Here is a 22,562-nt window from a genome sequence, read left to right as displayed (position 1 = left end):
TTCTTCGCTTAAAACACGTGAGTAGGAAACTCGGTTTATGTGACTCGAAAACATTAATCACATAATATAAATTGAAAATTTGAATTGAGATAGTTCACAAATATGATTTCACAATATAATATATTAGATAGTAATATAAAATTATCTATTCAGCTTCACCAACCTACTTAAGTTTTTGAGATTGATACCAAAAATTTAAAAATTAAAATTACCATAAATTTAGTTCCTTTAATTTCACTATTTCATGATCGAGTTCATCTAAAAACTTTAAAATCATATTGTTTTTGCACAGGACGTGTCTAGTACGTACTGCTGATATGTCTATTCAACATTATTAAGATTGAAATATTGTGATCTCAATATTGTGATCTCTGTTGAAAGCTAGCTAAATGGTTCAATGGAGCTTAACTTGCTATTCGTTTTCGTTCTCCACGTTCCAATATTATTATTCATCCAAATATTTGAGGTCTTCCTTTATGCGTGTGTGGTAGGAGTGAATTGTCGAGTGCATTTAATTCCTTTTGTCTTCTTGCACTGAATTGTCAAGTGCAGCTTATCTTAATTTGTCCTCCGTCACGCACTCTAACATCGAAGCTGGGCTCCAGCCTTTTTGGCTGTGAAAAATCAGTAACATATATATTTTACTTCTTTTACATTACATTTGGATTCAGAGCCGAAAACTACTTGTTTTTAAATGAAAAATTATGATATTTTATATAAGAAACGAGTGTCTAGAGCCAACACTTTATGAGTAGTGTCGGTCGCTGACCTGTTATACGTTTTTTAGGGTGTTAGGCTCTCAAGTAGGCTCGTGTAACCAGGAACAAAACCGTGAGGGCGATAAGGCCCAAAGCGGACAATATACGGCAGGTTGGGCCGGACTATTACAATTATCAACTTTTAATTAGCCATCATAAATCAAGAATTAAATCGAGAAAAATCAAGGGTTTTTTTAGATTAATTTTGAATTCAACCATAATTTGTTTAATTAAAATAAATTTCCATCAGATTCTTTGATATTATATCATAAACGTGATGACTAAACAATTACGAGTTTGAATCTCATTTATTTTTAATTAATAAAAATAAACATAAAATAGTATGGGTTTGTGTAAATTTTAAACCTAAAACATTTTTATTTAAAGAAATATATTAAAAAATAATATAAATGAAATTTTGAAAAGAGATAAAAAAAAATTCCAAATCATGAATAATTTATTCTCCCTTTCCAAACCATATGATACGACAATATCGTGGGCTCTCCCTGCTAGTGTGCTGGCCCTGTAGATACTGACAATGTTGACTTTCTGTTGCATACTTATTATGTATTGCGTGGAATTCTTGAACAAGAGTGTTAAATACGATGAGAAATCATACTATTACAGCTTTTCTACGAGGTTGACGAGAAAGTTACCAGATTTTCCACCGAATAGATAATGGAGGGCCCACCGAATAGAAAGACTATCGATCACCCATAACGACAAGGGAATAGATGATGGAGGACCAAAGTTGGATAATAATATAAAATTATCTATTGAGTTTCTCCTCACCACTTAAAATTTTAATTATATACCAAATTTTAGCTGCAACTATTTAAAGATTAAAAATCATTATTTTCATTTTATGCTTATTCACCTCTAAATAGGAAGAAAATTTTGTTTTATACTTTTATTTTATTTTAATTTTTATTTTTATCACTTTTTTAATACAAAAAGATATTTGAACTCAAGATTTTTTTTTGTAAAAAAAGAAATTGAGAACCTAATGGCAATTGAACTCAATACCAAAAAATTGATAAATACAAACGAAAACATCGACAAAATTTTTCCATCAATATATTGCGATGTCTTTACCAATAAAATTTTACATCTCTATAACTATCGGTAAACACCAACAAAAATATTTCTTCAGTATATACTGACAAAATTGCAATGGGAAAATAAGAAATGAACAAAAAAAACAGTAAAATGATATGTAACTTTTACAAACAACATTACCGACAAAATTAACTCGACGGTAAAGCATCTCCATAAATATGCTGACGAAAAAACTTCCTCAATATATGCCAAGGGAATTATATATGGAGGGTATTACAGTGAGATTCAAAAAAGACAAATCATATGGTGACATGATATCTATACCAATAAAATTATTCTATCGGTCATTTCATCGATAATATTTAATTTATGACTTGACAATCGACCCTCATATCCCCCTTCCATGTATCCTTCTTTGTTATCCATTTTTTTCGGCATCAAACAGCCACCCCCTCCCCTTAATATCAACACAATTCAACCTTCCACAATAAATTTGACCACAATAACACTCAGTTTGTCAATATTCATATTCTAATTCAATTTTTTTAGGATTCTCCACTTTAATTAAGTAAATCTATCCTTTTTTATTCGAACTCAATTTTAAAATGTTAATTGTTTTTGAATATTTTTTTAGTATATGTATTTTTTTTTTGTTTACTTGTTTTATAGTTTTTTTTCTCATACAAATTTGTTGTATGGATTTATGATTTGTACATGTTAGGATTTGTTTTTCTCATACAATCTTATGTTGAATTGTTTTCTTAGGTGTTTTGTAATGAAATAAATAATAACTTATTTAACGGGTTTGTTTTATATTTTGTCAATTTTATTGCCGAGTTGAAATTTTCGTTAAATGTGTAGAAATTTGAAGTTATATCGATAACTTATAATGAATTAAGAGTACTATTAAAATAGATTGAATAAGTTTTAACTAAACTAATATTTTTGTAAATTTATTTAGTTAACGTAATTAGTTAATACATTTTGTCATTATTAATTTATATAGGTTTGATATAAGTAACAGATGATCATTCATGGATGTATCGAGATTTACCCCAAGGGTTGCAGAGGATGAATTATTGTAATAGGATTCAGGGTTTTATTAATTATGCATTATCTAATCCGAGAAATATTAGTGGAGGCAGTATTAGATGTCCATACAAGTGGTGTAAAAATAAAAAGTTTCTCGATCCAAATATTGTAATGATGCATCTTCTACAAAAATAGCTTATGGAGAAATACTTGTGTTGGTATGCACATAAAGAACTATATGTTCATCATGATACCATGGTATAAATGATAGTCGTATCAACTTCTAGTTCTAGCAATATGCATAGATTTGTAGATGACAATAATAATCATAATAGAAAAATGGTTATAGATGTGATGAGAATGAATCATGGTCATGTTGGTCAATATCCAACTCTAGATGAAGAACCATTATAGAGTTATGGTTAAAGATGTGATGAGAATGTTATACTACCTTGAAAATATAGAGTTGACCGACTACAGAACATGTGGGCATTCTTTTTATAGATGTGAAGCCTGAAAACACTTTAACAATGTGCATCCTCAGTTGTCAGTTGAATCAAGGAACATGCGTCTTAGGTTATGTATATTAGATTCAATCCATTTGGGTTATTTGCTGCTACTTATTCTTGTTGGCCGGTTATACTTATGGTTTACAACTTTCCATAGGGGATGTATATGAGGTTGTAGTTCATGTTTTTATCTATGGTCATACCTGGTCCTAATAGTCTAGGTTGGAATATAGATGTTTTTTTTTTTACCGTTGATTGATGAGTTGACAGTTGTGGTCATCCAGGGCTTGGACATATGATGAATTGAGGAAACAAAATTTTCTGATGAATGTAGCTTTTAAGTGGACTGTCAATAATTTTCCAGCTTATGGAATGGTTTTTGATTGGAGCACGCATGGAAAACTAGCATGTTAATATTGTATGAAAAATAACAAGGTATACACGCTGATAAACGGTAAAATATCCTTTTTTTACTGCCACTGACAGTTCTTACCAATAAATCATAAGTAAGAAAGAACAGAAATGACTTTTTTTTATCAGAGTTAAAAGGGAGGTTGCACCATTTCTTCTTTCTAGTGAAGAATTATATGACGTAGTGTCAAAGTATAGTGATATTGTATTTGGTTTTCAATTTAATAAGCAGAAGTTTTCTGGATTTGGTTTGACCCATAATTGGGTAAAGTGAAGTATTTTCTAGGAGCTTCCTTATTGGAAGATCAATTTCTTTCGTCATAACCTTGATTTTATGCACATAGAAAATAACATGTTTGAGAACATTTTCAATATGGTTATGGACATAAAAGGAAAGATAAAAGATAACATCAAGGTTAGAATAGATATAACTTTGTTTTGTGAAATAATGAAATTAGTTTATGTTGGGTCACAGGTGGCAAAGCATAAAACCATTTTCGCCTTAGATAAGAATGCATAATTACTTGTCTACCAATGGCTTAAAAGTCTATGTTTTCCTGATGGATATACCTTGAACATATCAAGGTTGGTGAATTTAAAGGATTACAAATTGTATGGAATGAACAGCCATGACTGTCACGTGTTTATGCAAACATTCATTCCATTAGCTTACCGGGATTTATTGCCAAATAGAATATGGGATGCACTCACAGAGATCAATTATTTTTTTAGAAATATATGCTCCAACAAGTTGCAAACACAACATATGAAGAGGCTTGAAACAAATATTGTTCAGACAATATACAAACTTAAGATGATATTTCCTTTATTGTTTTTCGACTCAATAGAGCATCTGAAGCAAAAGTTGGAGACCCAGTCCAATATAGATGGATGTTTTCATTTGAGAGGTTAGGGATTACACATGCATCGTAATTAAAATTTTATTCTCTTTTCTTGCATAATTAAAAAAATTCATTTAATTCAATACAGGTACTTGTTCCACCTTAAAAGAAGAGTTGAAAACAAGACACGTGTTGAGGCTTCGATATGCAAAGCCTATATTGTTGAAGAGATCTCAATATTTTTCTTGTACTATTCCGAGCCTCAATTGAGAACAAAAATTAATCGTGTTTCAAGGCATAACGATGGTGAGGAAATGACTTCGAGTGGGAACTTGTCAATATTCTCTCATCTTGGACGAACTGTACCAAAAAATATTGTGAAGGAAGATATTTGTCAGAAATTAAATTCAGACAAACACATAATTATGTGATATTTAACTGCGATGAATTGAAACTTTTTATTCAGTAAGTATACTACTTAACATGTCATTATTTTCGAATAATTTATCTCTTATAATATCATAAACTGATACATTGTTGAATTTTTTATGGGCAACATCGTTAATTTTTACTATTCCAAAACTCACAGTTGACTGAATCCTAAATATTTCAATTACTCATTAACTATTCATGGTTGTACTTCATGTACCAGGTTTATTAATTGGGAGAGAATGCTAGTAATATTTCATCTTTACTAAGTTCGGGTCCTGAAAGAAAGGTGAAGTGTTACAACTGGTATTTCATCATTAGACAAGTGTTTTATACTGAGGAATATGTGCAGATTAGAAAGACATATAACAATGATGTTTGTATTAAGGGATCGACTTTTAATAAGTTTGAAATTGACTACTACGGGAAGTTAGAAAAGGTCATTGAATTGCAATATTATAACAAGCAAAATAAAATATTTTTATTCAAGTGCTATTAGTATGACACCACTAACAGAGAAGTCATAGTAGATCCTCATCATGGTTTGGTTGAAATTAATTGAAATGCTAGACTCTGCAATGTCAACGATGTCTTTATTTTTGCCAAGCAATGTTAACAAATTTATTACACATATATCCCTTTCCTTTAGAAAGGGTCGTTCAAGAGTTGATTGATTATCTGTAGTGAAAATCAAACCCAATGGTCATTTCGAGTTTGTTTAGGATAACAACGATGAATTAACAGTGGGAGATTATGTCTTTCAACTTAGTGAGTTAGTTGATTCATATCGAGTTGCTCCATCTAATGACTTGGAAGAAAACTCAAATTTTCGCATCACCGATAATATTTTTGTTGATGTTGATGTTGATGTTGAGAAATTGAATGATGTTTTAAGCTTCAGATGACATACGCAAGTCAATGAAGATGATGATAGCGATGAAACAATGTAGAAGATTGCGATGGAGATGAGGATAAGTCAACTGACAAAGAAGAAGACAATTTCGATTAATTTGCACAACACGAATGTGTAGTGCCATAAACTATAATGTATTTTTCATGGATGAAATTCACTTTAATATAATGACAATGATGTTAATTTATTACCAAATGATAAGGAAATATTTATTTTATTATGGTGATGTGAAATGATTTTATTGTGTTGTGTGTGTAGTTGTGAATTTAAGTACTTGCAGGATGAAGATATAGGAAATACAAATATAATTTGGCATCATATAATGTTTTACATCGATGGAATGTACATTACACACAGGTATACTAATGGAATATTTTCATCAATATTTTCCTAAGAGCTATGAGACTGTTCACTTCTCAATGCATTGATAATTATTGTTCACTTCACATGGGTATACCAACACAACGTGTATACCGACATAGTGTGTCTGTCGGTATTTTCCCGGGAGCTATAAAACTGTTCACTTCTCAATGCGCTAATAATTATTGTTCTTTTGACTGTTCACTTTTGTTTCCAAATGAAATCACCGACGGAATGAAAAGTTATTGATAATATTTGGAGGGTTTTCTAAAAAAATTTGTGCAAGTTGAAAATTTTCATTTGACCATACCAACAGAATCACCAATGAAAATATTAATATATAATGTTACGTTTGTGATTCCAATGGCAAAAAAACATCCAGATACCAAGACCATTAAATTTTAATTTGACTTTACAAACGACATCACCGATGAAAATATTAAAAATATTAATATTTAATGTTTTGTCGATAATTTTGTTGGTAACACTAAATTATAAGACCAGAATCAGAACAAACGAGACTTGATCTTCTTCTCTCTCTCATTCTTAGCTGAAATCAAGCATCATCTTCTCTTCTTATCCGTATGTTGTCTTTTTTCATTTTTCTTCTTATTTTTTTTTAGTTTATTAACAATCTCTTTTTTTTTTTGAAGAGATTGTTAATAAACGATATTATTGAAGCAGATGTCACAAAACGATATTATTGAAGCTTCAATCATGGTTGAATGGTATCCTTTATCGATAGTATTGGGAATGAGGGCAAATATATATCACAATTAGCTGTGAATATTAATGGGTGGAGCAATGAGCTGTCTCTATGTTTTTCATTTGTTGATTCTACTTTCCGTCCAGAAAAAGTCACAGACCAGCACATTGAAGGAGTACATGGATCTACATGATTCCACAATGAAAGTTTCACCAACCAATAGACTGTTATCGTGTTCTTTGGGTTGGAAATTCTTTGGGTGGGTCTTGTTGCTAGCTTCTTACAGTTGATTATTTTGCCTACGGAAGCTCTTGTTTCTTGAATTTGATAGCGAGAGTTTGATAAGACTTCGGCAAAATCTATCATCAATTCTCAAAAAGAAAAGAAAAAAAAACTTGTCTATACCTTTTTCACAATGAATAGTTTTTATTTATTTATTTTAGTTATTGTTCTTTTAATTTTTTCAGCGATAACTTAAAATTCTATTCCATAGTATTGATTTTCAATTTAAAGTCGGAATATTCTCAAACCCTTCACATATGTGACATCATGCGAAGAAAAATAAATTCTAATGTATAAAACAGTGCCAACATAATTTGAAAGAAATAAAGTTTGATGATGAAATTCATATTACAAAAATTTATTGTTCCAATTGACAATTGTAAAGAAGTAGCTAAACACTAGGAGAAGAGATCTCCCAAACTTATTGTGCAAAATGCCTCAGGCAGTGGAGGCCACTTAGCTGTAAGATCCAAATAAATTTTTTCCATTGTAGGGCGAGATTGGGGATTGGGATGCAAGCATGCAAGTGCAATTTTCATCATGTGGACAACGCCCTCTGCTGCTCCTTTTTTAGGAAGCGAGATGCGTTGGTCTAACACATCCTTCAATAGTGCATGTTGAGCAATCGGTGGCATCGATGACGACGACGAAGATCCTGGTGATAAGAGTGCTGAAATGAGGTCGCCTGGGTGCCTTCCTGTCATCACCTCCATTGTTACCACTCCGAAGCTATAGACATCACATTTTTCAGTCACTTTCATTGTGTAAGCTAGCTCTGTCAAATTAAAAAAATTGATTATGCTTAGTTTTTATCAAATAGTTGAAAGAAAAGACTTTATAATAAAAGCTAAAAAAGCACTATTATTTTCACTATAACACATTAGTAACTTGATGTTGAAATAAAGCTACGCACCTGGAGCAGTATATCCAAAAGTACCTGCAAATGAGGTCCAATTGGATGAGTCAGGCATCAACAGTCTAGCTGTGCCAAAGTCGGAGACGTGTGCTTCATATTCCAAGTCCAGAAGGATATTATTGCTGGTAATGTCTCGATGAATGATTGGAGGACAGCAAGAATGGTGCAGGTAGGATAAAGCTCCGACCACCCCTTTCACAACATTTAGCCTTTTCATCCAATCGAACTCAATTGCTTGTTCCTCACTGGTTATAATCTTTCTCAAGCTTCCTCTTTCAATGAACTCATAAACCAAAAAAGAATGCTTTGCATGTGAGCAAAATCCATACATTTTCACAATATTTCGATGTCGAATATTTGCCAACACGCAAACTTCCTTTTCAAAAGCTTTAAAATCGGACAACTTTTCTGTTTGTGACCGGTGAAGTTTCTTCACAGCAACCACCTGTTCTGTTGGCATCACGGCTTTATAAACAGTTCCATATCCTCCTTCGCCGATGCAGTAGTTGGAGTTGAATTCCTCTGTAGCTTCAACGATATTCTCATACAACTTCTTCCCATCATGGCCCAATATCGTGAATATGTTTCGATCTTGCTCATTTTCCGGCTCATCTTTTCTCTTCCTAGCTCTTTGGCGGAGAATGAATAAAGCTCCAATCACAACAAACACTAAAAGCAAGCTTCCTAAAAGAGGGAGTACAATCAAAATCACAAGTTTGTTGCTCTTTCTCTTAACAGTTTTGATGCTTTTTGGAAGATTGCACGGCTTTAGACCACTGGCGTTGCCACATATACCCATATTATCCCTTAATGCCTCAAATGAAGCGTTGTGGAAGGCTTTGATATCGGGAATGGGGCCTTGTTGTTAGAGTATATTAGAGTACATTGCTTTAGATTGTGACACTTGTCACAATCTTAATATAGTGGATAGTTAGTTAATTAGCCCAAGTCTGTTAATCTGTTACAAACAGATATATAAACACAACTATCTCGTGGTATATTGAATGATGCAAAATAAGAACTATTATCAAGTATTCTCTGTTGCTCCTATCTCTCTGTTTCTTCTTTCTTTCTGCAGAATTATAGATCATGTTAATCAATTGACATAGCTTAACATGGTATCAGAGCTGATTATTGCTCACGCTTGAAATTTCTAGATCCTCTGTTGCTTCCGCATTTTACTGTTATTTTCTCTGCACTCACTTATTGTTCTTCATATTTGGAGTATATAGTGCTTCGTTGTGATCTTCATCTTGAGTTCTATTTCTTTCTGCAACTTGCACAGCAAGTGTTTGGTGTATTGTCTCATCCACGGATTAAACTTGAAATCCTGATGGTGACTGCTTCGCAACTCCAGTTGCTTCAATCTCCAGTTACAGCTCTTATTTCCTCCATTCCTACATCAGTCAATGTCAAACTTGATGAATCGAATTACCTCAATTGGAACTTCCAGATGCAACTTTTACTTGAAAGCAATGGAATTATGGGGTATGTTGATGGTTTGCTCCCCTGTCCACCTCAACATTGTTCAATCTCAGCTGAATCTGGTATCACCTCTTCTTCCTCTCAATCTGATGAATATATAGTATGGAAAATGCATGATAGAGCGATTATGCAATTGATTACTGCCACATTATCACCGATTGCTATGTCCTGTGCAATTGGTAGCACTAGCTCTAAAGATTTGTGGATTAGATTAAAGGAACAATTTTCCACTGTGTCTAGGACTAGTATTTTTCAGATGAAATCCAATCTGCAAACCATTAAAAAGGGTTCAGATTCAGTTTCACAGTATCTTCATCGAATTAAAGAGGCTAGGGACTACTTGTCTGCTGCTGAGGTATATTTTGCAGATGAAGACATTGTGATTCTTGCCTTGAATGGATTACCTGCTGAGTATAATACTTTTAGATGTGTTATAAGGGGAAGAGAAAGTGTGATCTCATTGAAGGACTTTCGCTCACAATTGCTTGCAGAGGAAGTGATTATTGACACTTCAGTTAATTCTCCATTCCTGTCAGCTATGGTTGCTAGTACAGGTGACACATACACACAAGGGAGTTTCTCTCCACATCATGGGCAGTCTCAGGTGCCTACTAGACAGTTTCAGCCATATAATGGAAACAAGAACAGGGGTAAAGGTCGATTTACTCAGGGCTCTCGATTCTTTGCTTCTAGACCAGGTTTTTCCTCCATGGCATCTGTGCTTCCCAACTCACATTCTGGACTCCTTGGTCAATCCCCTACTCAGCAATTTCAACATCCTTCTGCACTCATGGTTCCAATCTGTCAGCTATGCAACTCTGAGGGACACACTGCTCCCTTCTGTGGAGCTTCTCCTCCTAAGAGAACTCGATGCAACATCTGTGGTAGAAGCAATCATACCTCATGGTATTGTTTCTATAATGATAAGGGTCCAAATTACATTGCTTCGTATTCTCCACAATCATCCTTTTCTCTGCAGCCACAGTCTCTGCAGTATCCTTCATATCCGGCTCCCTCTTCACAGAACAGGGAAGTACATCAAACTCCTATGCAAGTTATGCAGCAATATAGTCCACTTCAGGCGTCATCCTCACAGAACCGGGAAGTACCACAATCTCCTATGCAAGCTATGCATACAGTGATCCACTCTGCCTCTCCAGCATCTTGTTCCTCAGGATCTTCTCAAGTGTGGCTCACCGATTCTGGTGCCACGAATCATATGACGGCTGATTTGGCGAATCTATCGCTGGCCTCCCCATATCCATCCACTGAAACCATTCATACTGCCAATGGTGAAGGTTTGACAGTATCCCACATTGGTCATTCTACTCTTCATTCATCCATTTCTCCAATCAAATTACATTCTGTGCTTTGTGTTCCTCAAATTACTCAGAATCTGCTATCAGTACACCGTCTTTGTCTTGATAATAACTGTCGGCTCATATTTGATGCTCTCTGTTTTTGGATTCAGGACAAAGTCACAGGGAGGATCCTTTACAAAGGGCTGTGCAGTAATGGATTGTATCCTATCCACTCTTTCTCGCCTGCAACCTCCCAACAGCCTTATCAAGCTACAGCTTATCTTGGTCAACTCGTTCAGTCCACCTTGTGGCATCATAGGTTAGGTCATCCTACAAATAATATTGTTTCCTTGATATTAAATAAAGCTCACGTGCATGTCTCCAAAACACCTACACCTCTCATGTGTCATCCATGTCTTGAAGGAAAGTTTAGTAAACTACCTTTTCCACAGCATGTCAATAAGTCTGTAATTCCATTTCATACTATTCATACTAATTTGTGGGGTCCTGCACCATCTATTTCAGTTGATGGTTATAGATTCTACACTATCTTTGTTGATGAATGTACTAGATATTGCTGGATTTTCCCTTTAGTAAATAAATCTGATTTGTTTTCTACCTTTGTTAATTTTTATTCCTTTGTTTCTACTCAATTTGCCTCCACCATTAAAACTCTTCAAACTGATGGGGGGGGTGAGTATACCAGCAATCGATTGAAACTTTTTCTTCTTAACAAGGGCATTTCCCATCGCCTTTCTTGTCCATATACTCCTGAACAAAATGGGGTTGCAGAGAGGAAACATAGACACATAATTGAAACCACTATCACCTTATTACGAACCGCTAAATTGCCATCCAAATTCTGGTCTTATGCTTGTCAAACAGCCACTTATCTAATCAATCGTATGCCTACTGTTGTTCTTCATAATAGCTCACCATTTGAGATGTTATTTGGATCCTCTCCAACTATTACACACCTTCGAATTTTTGGATGTGCTTGTTTTCCTCTTCTCAAGCCTTATAATAGCACCAAATTGCAGGCCAAAACTACAAAATGTGTGTTTCTTGGATATGCCACAAAATATAAAGGTTATCTATGCTATCATGTACCAACAATGAGAATGTTTGTGTCTAGGCATGTTATCTTTGATGAGCATCAGTTCCCATACTCAGATTTAGTGTCTACCCCTTCAAACACACTCCAATCCAGTCCGCTGTCTTCTTGTCCTGTGACTGTTGTCAATACAGCAAATTCCATTGTCTCCCCCAGCTCAGTGTCTCATTCTCACCCCTCTACCACTCATACACCTGCCCCATCTACAGACTCTGTTAGTCCACAGTCCATTACTGCTCCACTTTCAGCCTCTCCTCTGCTCCCTGTGGCACCTGATATCAGTATGCAATCTGATTTAGATTCTCATGGCTTTATTCCTGATAATCTACAAGTGGTGCTGTCCATTCCTCCACTTAATCTTCATTCAATGCAGACTCGAAGCAAGAGTGGGATTATAAAAAGGAAAGCTCTCTTAGCCACTATCCAGGTTCCTGCGACCCCTGAAATGCAGTTGGTTGAACCAACCAATTACAAGGCTGCCCTTAAAATTCCTGTGTGGCTACAGGCCATGAAAGAAGAAGTTGATGCCTTACATACTCAAGGCACTTGGAGTTTAGTTTCATTGCCAGCAAACAGGAACCTTGTTGGCTGTAAGTGGATTTTTAAGATCAAGAGACATTCTGATGGTTCTCTTGCCAGGCATAAAGCAAGGTTAGTTGCTAAGGGCTTCAGTCAGGAACCTGGATTGGACTATGGGGAGACGTTTAGTCCTGTGGTGAAACCTACCACAGTCCGGTTAGTTTTGGCTCTTGCTGCACATTTTAACTGGTCTCTACGACAGTTAGATGTCAAAAATGCATTTTTGCATGGTATTCTCCAAGAGGAAGTCTACATGTCTCAACCTCCTGGTTTTGAAGATCTCAATCATCCTCAACTCGTCTGTAAACTACATAAATCCTTGTATGGCCTGAAACAGGCTCCTCGCGCTTGGAATGACAGGTTTACTCAGTTCCTTCCTTCTTTGGGTTTTGAAACCACTTATTCTGATTCTTCGTTATTTGTCAAACATGTTGGACATGAGATTGTGGTGCTGCTTCTCTACGTGGATGATATCATTATCACTGGGAGTGCGTCTGGTGTGATTCAGCAAGTCATTAGTGCTCTTACTTCTGAATTTGATCTCACCGATTTAGGCTCCCTCCATTATTTCTTGGGCATCCAAATTACTCACACTGCTGCTGGTTTATTTCTGTCCCAGACCAAATACGTTGAGGACTTGTTAGCTAAATCTGAAATGAGTGAGGCTAAACCGTGTGATACTCCTTGTCTACCTTATCATCGACTCCTCAAAGATGATGGGGAGCCTTATCCAAATCCTCAGCTGTATAGAAGTCTTGTAGGAGCTCTGCAATACCTCACTTTCACCAGGCCGGATATTGCTTTCTCTGTACATCAGGTCTGCCAGTTTATGCAGCACCCTATGATGTCTCACTTTACTGCTGTTAAGAGAATCCTACGATACCTAAAAGGCACTCTTAAGTTTGGTCTCTCATATACTCAAGGCGATTTACAGTTAAAGGCATTTAGTGATGCTGATTGGGCAGGGGATCCTAATGACAGGAGATCTACTACTGGATTGGTGGTCTTCTTGGGTAACAATCCCATTTCGTGGTCCTCTAAGAAGCAACAAACTGTTTCTCGATCTTCCACCGAAGCTGAGTATCGTGCCTTATCCTTCACCTCAGCTGAGTTGGATTGGATAAAACAATTATTAGCCTTTCTGCACATTTCGTTGCCTGGCGTGCCTGTTCTATTTTGTGACAATCTGTCTGCCATTGCTTTGTCTTTCAATCCTGTTCAGCATCAAAAGACTAAGCATATCGAAGTGGATGTTCATTTTGTCCGCGAAAGAGTCTCACGTCAACAACTCTCAGTACAGTTTGTGTCTTCCCAGGAGCAGTTTGCTGATATCCTTACAAAGGGGCTGAGTGCTCCTCTGTTTCACACTCATTGTTGCAATCTCATGCTTGGTTCCTCACCGCTTGATCTTGCGGGGGGATGTTAGAGTATATTAGAGTACATTGCTTTAGATTGTGACACTTGTCACAATCTTAATATAGTGGATAGTTAGTTAATTAGCCCAAGTCTGTTAATCTGTTACAAACAGATATATAAACACAACTATCTCGTGGTATATTGAATGATGCAAAATAAGAACTATTATCAAGTATTCTCTGTTGCTCCTATCTCTCTGTTTCTTCTTTCTTTCTGCAGAATTATAGATCATGTTAATCAATTGACATAGCTTAACACTTGTAGCTTATTGGATGATATATCCACAGTTGTTAAGCTTAACATGTCTCTGAAAGTGCTCGGAATCCGTCCAGAAAGCATGTTGTGAGAGACATTCAGAGTTTCCAACTTTTGCAGTTGCCCAAGTTGCCTCGGTATCTCTCGAGTCAGGAAATTGCAGCTAAGATCAAGATCTTGAAGAGAAAGTAGAAAGCCTATCTCACCTGGAATGCCTTCTCTAAATTTATTGCCGCTGAGGTTCAGCAACAATAAATTTGAGCATTCCCCAAGTTTTTTTGGAATCAATCCACTCAGATTATTAGATGCTAAATTAAGGATTTGAAGATTGGAAAGCATCTTAATATCCAAGGGAATGGCACCTGAAAGATGGTTGTTGTTAAGAATAAGCTTGTACAACAACTTCAACCCCCCTAAATCTTTTGGGATGGTTCCTTTTAACTGATTTGATGACAGATCTATCAAGTGTAATTGAGTAGCCTTCCCAAGCTCTGGTGGTATCTCACCAGAAACATTATTGTTAGAGATTTTAAGGCTTGTCATGTTATGACAATCTCCCCATTTTGAAGAAAGCTCACCATAAAAATTATTGTAACTCAAATCAATATAATCCAGATGTGGATAGACACCAAAAACCTCAGAAATATTTCCTGTTAATTGATTCCAATCAAGTCTTACTCGGTATAAACTAGTACAGTTTTTCAAGCTTTTCAGGATTGAACCTGAGAAATAGTTGTCGGCAGCAGTAAAGGTTTCCAATCCTCCTCCATGGCATAAATGTAGTGGCAAATGACCCGTGAATTCGTTGTTATCCAAAGACAAAAACTTCAAATGGGTGAGATTGTTCATCTCTAAGGGTAATAGGCCCTGAAGTTTGTTCTCGAGTAATCTCAAGTCCACAAGCGATTTAAGTTGTCCTATTTCTGAAGGAACACATCCGGATAAATTATTTAGATTTAGATAAAGTATAGTGAGCCTTGTCATGTTACCAATAGAAGAAGGGATTCCACCGGTTAAAAAATTGCTTATCAAGCTAAGTTGATTAAGAGATTTTAATAATCCAATTTCTTGAGGAATAGAACCAGAAAGTTTGTTATCCCAAAGATAAAGTAAGGATAGGCTTGTCAAGTTTCCAACAGAGGATGGGATCAAACCACTAAGATTATTTTGACTTAGTGATACTTCAATAAGCATGGTCATGTTTCCAATAGAAAAAGGAATAGGACCAGAGAGTTGGTTTTTAAAAAGGTGAAAAAAAAATAATTTTTTTAATTTTCCAATGGAAAAAGGGATTTTACCAGTTAAAATATTAATTGATAAATCAAGTTGATTGAGAGACTGTAGTAATCCAATTTCTTGAGGAATAGGACCAGAAAGTTTATTATCCCAAAAATGGAGTATGGATACATTTGTTAAATTTCCAATAGAGAAGGGGATCCAACCAGTAAGATTATTTTGAGCTAATGAAATAACGAAAAGAGACGTCAACTTTCCAATTTCATGTGGGATGGTTCCAGAAAGAGAATTATTAGCAAGGTCAAGAAACAAAAGATTGGGGAAGGATGAGAAGTTTAAATCATAAAGCGTACCTCTCAAACCAAAACTTTCAAGTGTCAAATTGGTGACGCTTCCAGAATTATCACAAGTGATTCCAATCCAGTTAATGCATGGGCTGATGCCGGCCCAAGAAGAAAGGAGAGATTGGCTTTGGTTGTCAAGACTGGCTTTCCATTCGAGAAGAGCCTCAGCTTCTGTATTATTACCAAATAGTGAAGTTGTGGAGGAAGTGTGTTCAGCTAAAGCAAAGAAAGAAGAAAAGCTGAATATGTGAAGGAGCAAAACCAAGATGTGGAGAAAGAACGAGAAGAATGGTTTGTGTAGTATGGACGTCATGGTGTGTTTTTCAAGAGATATAGGATATGGTTTGCTATGTTAGATTAGGCTCTTCCATGGAGAGGTATTTATAGGTACCAAAACATGATTTGAATTTTTTAAAAAAAAAACATTGAATATTACATCTTTTCTCTAATTAAGTTGAAATTAACTAGGCTAGTGATAGTGCATAAAATTTAAATAAATAAATTTATTATTATTTTTAACCACGAACTACTTAGATACATATTCTGTAAAATTTAATTGTATTTTTTTATACATAATATTTTCTCCTCTTGTATTTACTAATTTCTATAATGGAAGGTCATTCCCAATAAAAAAACTAGTTTTCTTAATAAAAACTTGGACCTCATCATTCAATTAGACCAAGACACAACGATAAAAAATTAAGTTTGCCCAGGACACAACTTGATACTGCTAATACATATAGGATGTGCCATTTTTTTCAACTAATAAAAAGAGAAATATTTTTATTTTTATGTGACTGATAAATTATTTTATAAAAATTAAATTAATTTTTTTTATATTTTAGATTCAGTCTTTAATATATTTTTTTCTTAGCCTAATTGAAATCAATCCCTCTGTAAAATGAATTAAATACTCACCCTGGCTTTTAAATAATTAATTAATCACTTAACCAATGTTCACTATGCTTGATTGAATTTTTTTTGTTCTAGAATATATCCTCTTTTTTCTCATTAATTTTTCCATCTTATCTTTTTTTACCTATTACTATTTCATATAAAGAAATAAAATAATTTGAAAAGGACCATGAAATGGAGAAAAGGATCAAATTACAAATAGATTAAAAATCATAGGGACTAATTATTTATTTTCAAAGCTATTTCCAATAGGATTTAGAGTCTCTTAAGTAAAGAGTTGGGATGAAAAATTATGACAAAAGAATAAATTGGAGAAAGATCATAAATTTAGAGAAAGATTGGGAATAAGTATACATGTAGACACATTAGAGAATTTTAGTCTTAAATAAATGGAGAAGATGAGTAATTTCTCATTTTTTTACTTATTAAATAAATGAGTAACAGTGAATAAATGAACTGAGTTTTTTTCTGAATAATTATGGACAATTAACATGTGTGTGTGTGTGTGTGTGTGTGTGTGTGTGTGTGTGTGTGTGTGTGTGTATTAAGGCTACTGAATAAGTGAATTGAATTGTTCAATAAAACTATGATTGCTCTCGTGCTTGACACGGCTGACTAATTTCTGATAAAATTCCAATTCAACTTTCTTTCCCCTTTCCATAGCATAGTTGGCGACATTAACTGGAAAGTCCTACGTTCACATGCACACTGCCTTGTGTATTCTATGAATTGATAAAGGTCTCTCCAATGTCAAGTCTTCTCACTTTGGCTTTTTCTCTAAATTCTTGTGCTTGACAAGCAGGCAGAAAAGTGAAATAGATAAACTATTTCCAACAGGAGATGAGGTTGATAGAGAACGTTAATCGCTATGAAAGTAATCATGAGGGGTCATAGAGAATATAGCTTCTTTATGACCAATTGACAATGAAATAAAAAGCAAAGAATTCTACGAAAGAAACTTTAATCTCGAAAATTTTTTCTAGCAATTTGATCACTTCAATATATTCAATGGAAGATATTGTAATTGACGTGAGACACAAGTTGTGGGTGTATCGCTTTGTAATTTCCAGTTCACCAATAATTTCTTCTCCCTTTTCATATTTTCCACTGAAAAGATAATGGAAAAGTGTCTGTGATGAGAGACTCACCAAATTTCCCACTGAATAGATAATGGAGGGCCAAATTTCTAAGAAGAAATCGAGAAGACTATGGATCACCCGTAGCAACCACGGGAACAAGTCAAACAAGTATGGTCCTTCAATGAGCCTGGTCAAGTTCCTATCAATCCATTTTTCTGAAGTTCAGTTGGATCTTAGACAGACTTAGATTGTTGTTAAGAGTAATTCAATGAGGGAAAGCTGGAGTTGATGCGAATATCCTATCTGCTGCAATGGTAAAATCTAGGCTGCAGAGAACTAAAAGTACTACTAACCATACTTCAACAATGACTACTTTCCAAGCCATTGGCACGAGGGTTATGACTCCAATAGGACCTTCCCTTGACAAGGGAGAAATTTTCCGTAGCTAGTTCTTGCTTGAAGTGCATGTTTTTTTTTAATAAATATTTTTTATTTAAAAATATATTAAAATAAATATTTTTTTATAACACTAAAATAATATTAATTTAATATTTTTATTAAATGTATTCTTAAAACATATCTAAATACAGTTTTAACCATAAAAACAAACAAACTAAAAATGACACCCTTTGTTAACAAAGATTCTTTCCAATAAAGAAAAAGTAATATGCGGGAGAGAAATAGCATTAAAAAGGTACTAAAAGATGCTACTAAACAAAATTTGGGTGCGCCAGAAAATAGTTATAAAAGATTGTTACAAGTGTGCGGTGCTGTGGCAATCGTTTATCCTCACAGGAAAAATGATAATGGTCTATCTAGAAAAATATGAAGAGACAAGAAATTCTTATCTCTTATCAGTAAAATATGGACTGGAAGTCTCCACCTAGTATTCTGGTCACTAGGAACCCTAACTGATCTCAGAGATGGGGTACGAAGACTAGTTGCGTTAAGGGAAGGTATTAGCATCCCAAATACGTCCTACCTAAGGTAAGCTGTATTGTTTTGTCTGATAAAATCAATTCAATTCAATTACAATTACATCCTTGCCAAAAATCAGACAGTAGCCTTGAAGTTGCCCACCTTTTTCACTTTGATCATTGGTCTTGAATTTATGCAATTTGACCCTCAATTGAGCAATAAACTTCTAATTTCTTCAATTTAGCCCCTGATCCGGTTTTAATTATAGCCCCTCTATTTACGCACCTTTTCCAGTTTGGTCCTTGGTTTCAGATTTCTTCAATTAAGTCCCTAATTGGCCATCAAACTTCAATATTTATGCAATTAAGCCCTTGATATGACCAAATTAACTCTCAAAAATTATATTTTGACCCCAGAACTTTAATTTCTTCCAATTAAAGCCCAAATTAATTCCAAAATCAATTTTTCTTGCAATCAAAACCTCCATAAATTCAATTAAACCTTCAATAAAATTTAATTAAGTCCATAAACATCTGATTTTGGACTTTTCTTTCTCAAATTGAATTTTCTTTGTCAACAAGGCTCTTATCAGTCAACAAAATACTGTTAAATTTTAATCTTTGTAATTTTGAACCTCCTCGACCATTTTTAGGGCGCTCTGACATCCTCTTCTCACTGCTATTATTTTTTGATAATATTTTTGATATTTTTATATTTATTTATTTTTCTTTTCTTTTTAATTTTTTTTCTTTTTGCCCGGGAACCCATGGGTTATAACAAAGATAGAGCATGATCATGGCTCTACCCAGAATGTAAGGTTACCAAGAAAACGGTCACAAAATGGCTTAAACAGAACATCTCTTTTCCTATGATCAACGCCTAATATTTCATACAAGTGGATTGAATAACTTAAGAGCTTTAAATAGGTTGAGAGTTTTGGTAAACGATTCTCAACGGATTATTATCTGAAATTATCTCTGTTATCTTATCCCTCAGCTTCCTACGTTCCCTCAAGACTCTTGTATTCTCCTTTCCCAGAAATCCAGCCAGCGTTTTCTAACCAAAAGCTAGGAAAACAATTAGATGAGAGTTAAAAATGAAATTTACTAAATCAAGATTAATGGGCAGTGATTAGTACCTAATCAAGAAGATTAATGAATAATTATCCATAATCAAATGCTTCCACATACATAAATTTGTTCCAATTTGACCAAGAAAATAAATAAAAACTCAAATTCAATCTTAATCACAACGTCAAAAATTAAAGGATTAAAAATAAATTCATAATTATTCAACAGACTCCATGAGTCCAACCCACTCAGAAAAACCATAAAGAGGAGACACAGGACTGTCTACATCACAAAGAAAACACTGTAGCGGCAACAATACCAACTGATCCCACCACATTATTATGCATAAACCAAACTGCACTGGATATATCCACAGGAGCGGCAGGACTCTCTACAGTTACAGCAGGAACTGCCTTTGTTGGCTTTTCTGGTGCAGGTGCCACTGGTGCTGGAGCTGGAGCATTGGAAGCAAAAATGTCCTTGGGGAGGAGTACCTTTTCAATCTTATAAATAGCTAGCTGGTTGTCTGTGTATACGGTGCCAGATAAACTAGTATTGGTAAGTCCTGTGGTTATGTTCACCGAGTTTGGATAACTTGTGACGTTAAGTGGTGACCTACTACCTGTTCCGGCCCATGTTCCGGGAGGATTGCTTACGGTCTGGAACTGAGAAGTAGATAGGAATGTTGGAACTACGTGAAACTTCACTAACTCGGACTTGTCTCCATCACTTAGCGTGTTGAGACTTCCTGATTTAAGTTCCGAAAATCCGCTATCCGTTGGTGCGAAGATGGTTAAACCAGTGCTTGAATCATTTAGCGCGGAGAACAAGTGGTTTTCCTCTTGGGCGGATCTCAAAAGGCGGATAAAGATCGTGAAGTGTCCAGCCTTCTCAAGGATTTTGGTGACGTTGGTGTGATGCCATGCGGTGTAGCTGCCTGTGTTGGGGTTGCAGCTGGAGGTGATGCAACCACTGCTGGTGCCTGAGCTGGGGCTGCAGCTGGTGACTGAGCAAAGGTACTGGTACAGTGGACGAAAAGAAGAAAAATTGAAAATGAAGAGAGTAAGTACTGTGGCTTCATCTCTATGTTGTTAAGATATAATGCTAGAAACAATGCAAAAATGCTAATGTAAACTGAGCTTGATTTTTGTTAGAAGTGTTCGATGTGTATAGAGTGATGCAAATCAGGGAAAAGGACTCCCCATAGTTCCGTGATCAAAGCCTCCATCAACACGGGAGCTGCTGCAATTTTGTTTCTTTTCTGTTATTACTTTTTCTAGTTTATTACTTTCCTAGTTGGAGTTGGAAATCTAATCTGTTATTGTTTTCCTAGTTTATTATTTTCCTAGTTGGAACTGAAGACTGTGTTAGTATTTAAGGGAGGATGAAATAATATGAAAGGCAATTATTTTTGGCCATCCCCAACATATAGAGAGATTCTGTGCTAGTTCCTATTCTTGGAATTCAACGTGAGGCTGCTCCAAGAAAACATTGACACCAATTTGGTATCAAAGCTTCAGTGTGGTTACCCAGTTCCATTCATTGCGGTGTTTTATGTCCATGCCTGTAACACGTAGTGGTACTTTGTACGCCATAGCAACCAACCAAAACTCGAACAACCCTAACCCAACAAGCCAAAACCCGAACAACACAAACAACCCAAACTCAAGCCATCAAAACCCAAACACTCGAGACATAGACCAACCTCAGTTGCAATACCGGGTTGATCACATCGCCACAGTGATGGAGCAACTTATTCATCAACTAGATGTCATGGAGGAGCATTGTGCTCGAGAGGAGTATGGTCCCTTTAATCGGTGAGGGCATAGAGCAGCTCATAGAAAGAGGTTGGGAGATAGTGATGGAAATGCCTATGAGGAAAAAGAAGGAAATCAGGAGTTTGAGGATCATGAACCTCGAGTTCGGCATCATAGGCAAAACATGCATAGAGGACATGCAGATCATGGTGCAGGATATCAACCTCTTGTTGAATTGACCAAAAGAATGAAGGTTGATGTGCCAGATTTTTTGGAAAATTGGAACCCAATTCTTTTGAAGACTGGTTAACAACTATCTATCGAGGATTACTTCGATTGGTTTGCTGTTTCAAAAGATAGGGAGGTTCGTTACGTTCGAATGAAATAAAAGGGGCATGCACGAGCATGGTGGGGAAGTGTGGAAGAACAATTGCGTCGAACACAAAGACCAACAATTTCTAATTGGGAAGAGATGAAAGAGCGACTAAAAGAAAAATATTTGCCCATTGACTATGAGCAAATGATGTTTAAGGAGATGTTGCAACTCAGACATGGATCATTAAGTGTTGATCAATTTACAGATCGCTTCCACAAATTAATTGTCCGTAGTAAGGTTGTGGAAACTGAACAGCAAGCTTTAGCTCGATACAGCACTGGGTTACGCAGGACCTGCGTAAAGAAATGTGGATTACACGCTTAATCAATGTGGAAGAGGCATATCAATTGGCACTTCGTATTGAGAAACAAATAGGACCTTCTGCTGGGAGAAAAGTGACATCGTGGGATTCAAAATCAGAACTTGTCCCAGCATCTGCAACCCAAAGGCCCCTATCACTGAGGGATCAAACTAGAAGTGGGGTTAGTGAAGATCATAAA

At 35.4% G+C, this 22,562-nt stretch overlaps 1 protein-coding gene and 1 pseudogene across 1 annotated transcript; both read right to left on the bottom strand.

The window, feature by feature from the left end:
- Positions 1 to 7,611: 7,611 nt before the first annotated feature.
- Positions 7,612 to 16,278, bottom strand: LOC133668220 (MDIS1-interacting receptor like kinase 2-like). Its single transcript, XM_062087992.1, has 4 exons — positions 14,371 to 16,278; position 13,535; positions 8,215 to 9,075; positions 7,612 to 8,076 (listed from the first exon to the last, which is right to left on the bottom strand). The coding sequence occupies exons 1-4, from the start codon at positions 16,258 to 16,260 to the stop codon at positions 7,700 to 7,702; spliced, it is 3,129 nt and encodes a 1,042-aa protein (XP_061943976.1). The 5' UTR covers positions 16,261 to 16,278; the 3' UTR covers positions 7,612 to 7,699.
- Positions 16,279 to 20,216: 3,938 nt separating this feature from the next.
- Positions 20,217 to 21,101, bottom strand: LOC133706367 (fasciclin-like arabinogalactan protein 12; annotated as a pseudogene).
- Between the last annotated feature and the right edge of the window lie 1,461 nt (positions 21,102 to 22,562).

This window comes from Populus nigra, chromosome 11 (genome assembly GCF_951802175.1).
Source record: "Populus nigra chromosome 11, ddPopNigr1.1, whole genome shotgun sequence".
NCBI classification, from domain to species: Eukaryota; Viridiplantae; Streptophyta; class Magnoliopsida; order Malpighiales; family Salicaceae; genus Populus; species Populus nigra.
The sequence above is the reverse complement of the archived record's forward strand: the minus strand, read 5'-3'. Positions and strand labels throughout refer to the sequence as shown.

Bases quoted from the DNA above. Each gene is read 5' to 3' on its own strand.
- LOC133668220 (XM_062087992.1), bottom strand. From the start codon at position 16,260: ATGACGTCCATACTACACAAACCATTCTTCTCGTTCTTTCTCCACATC. The intron at 8,077-8,214 runs GTGCGTAGCTTT...TTAATTTGACAG, and splicing joins TTTTGGATATACTGCTCCAG to AGCTAGCTTACACAATGAAA.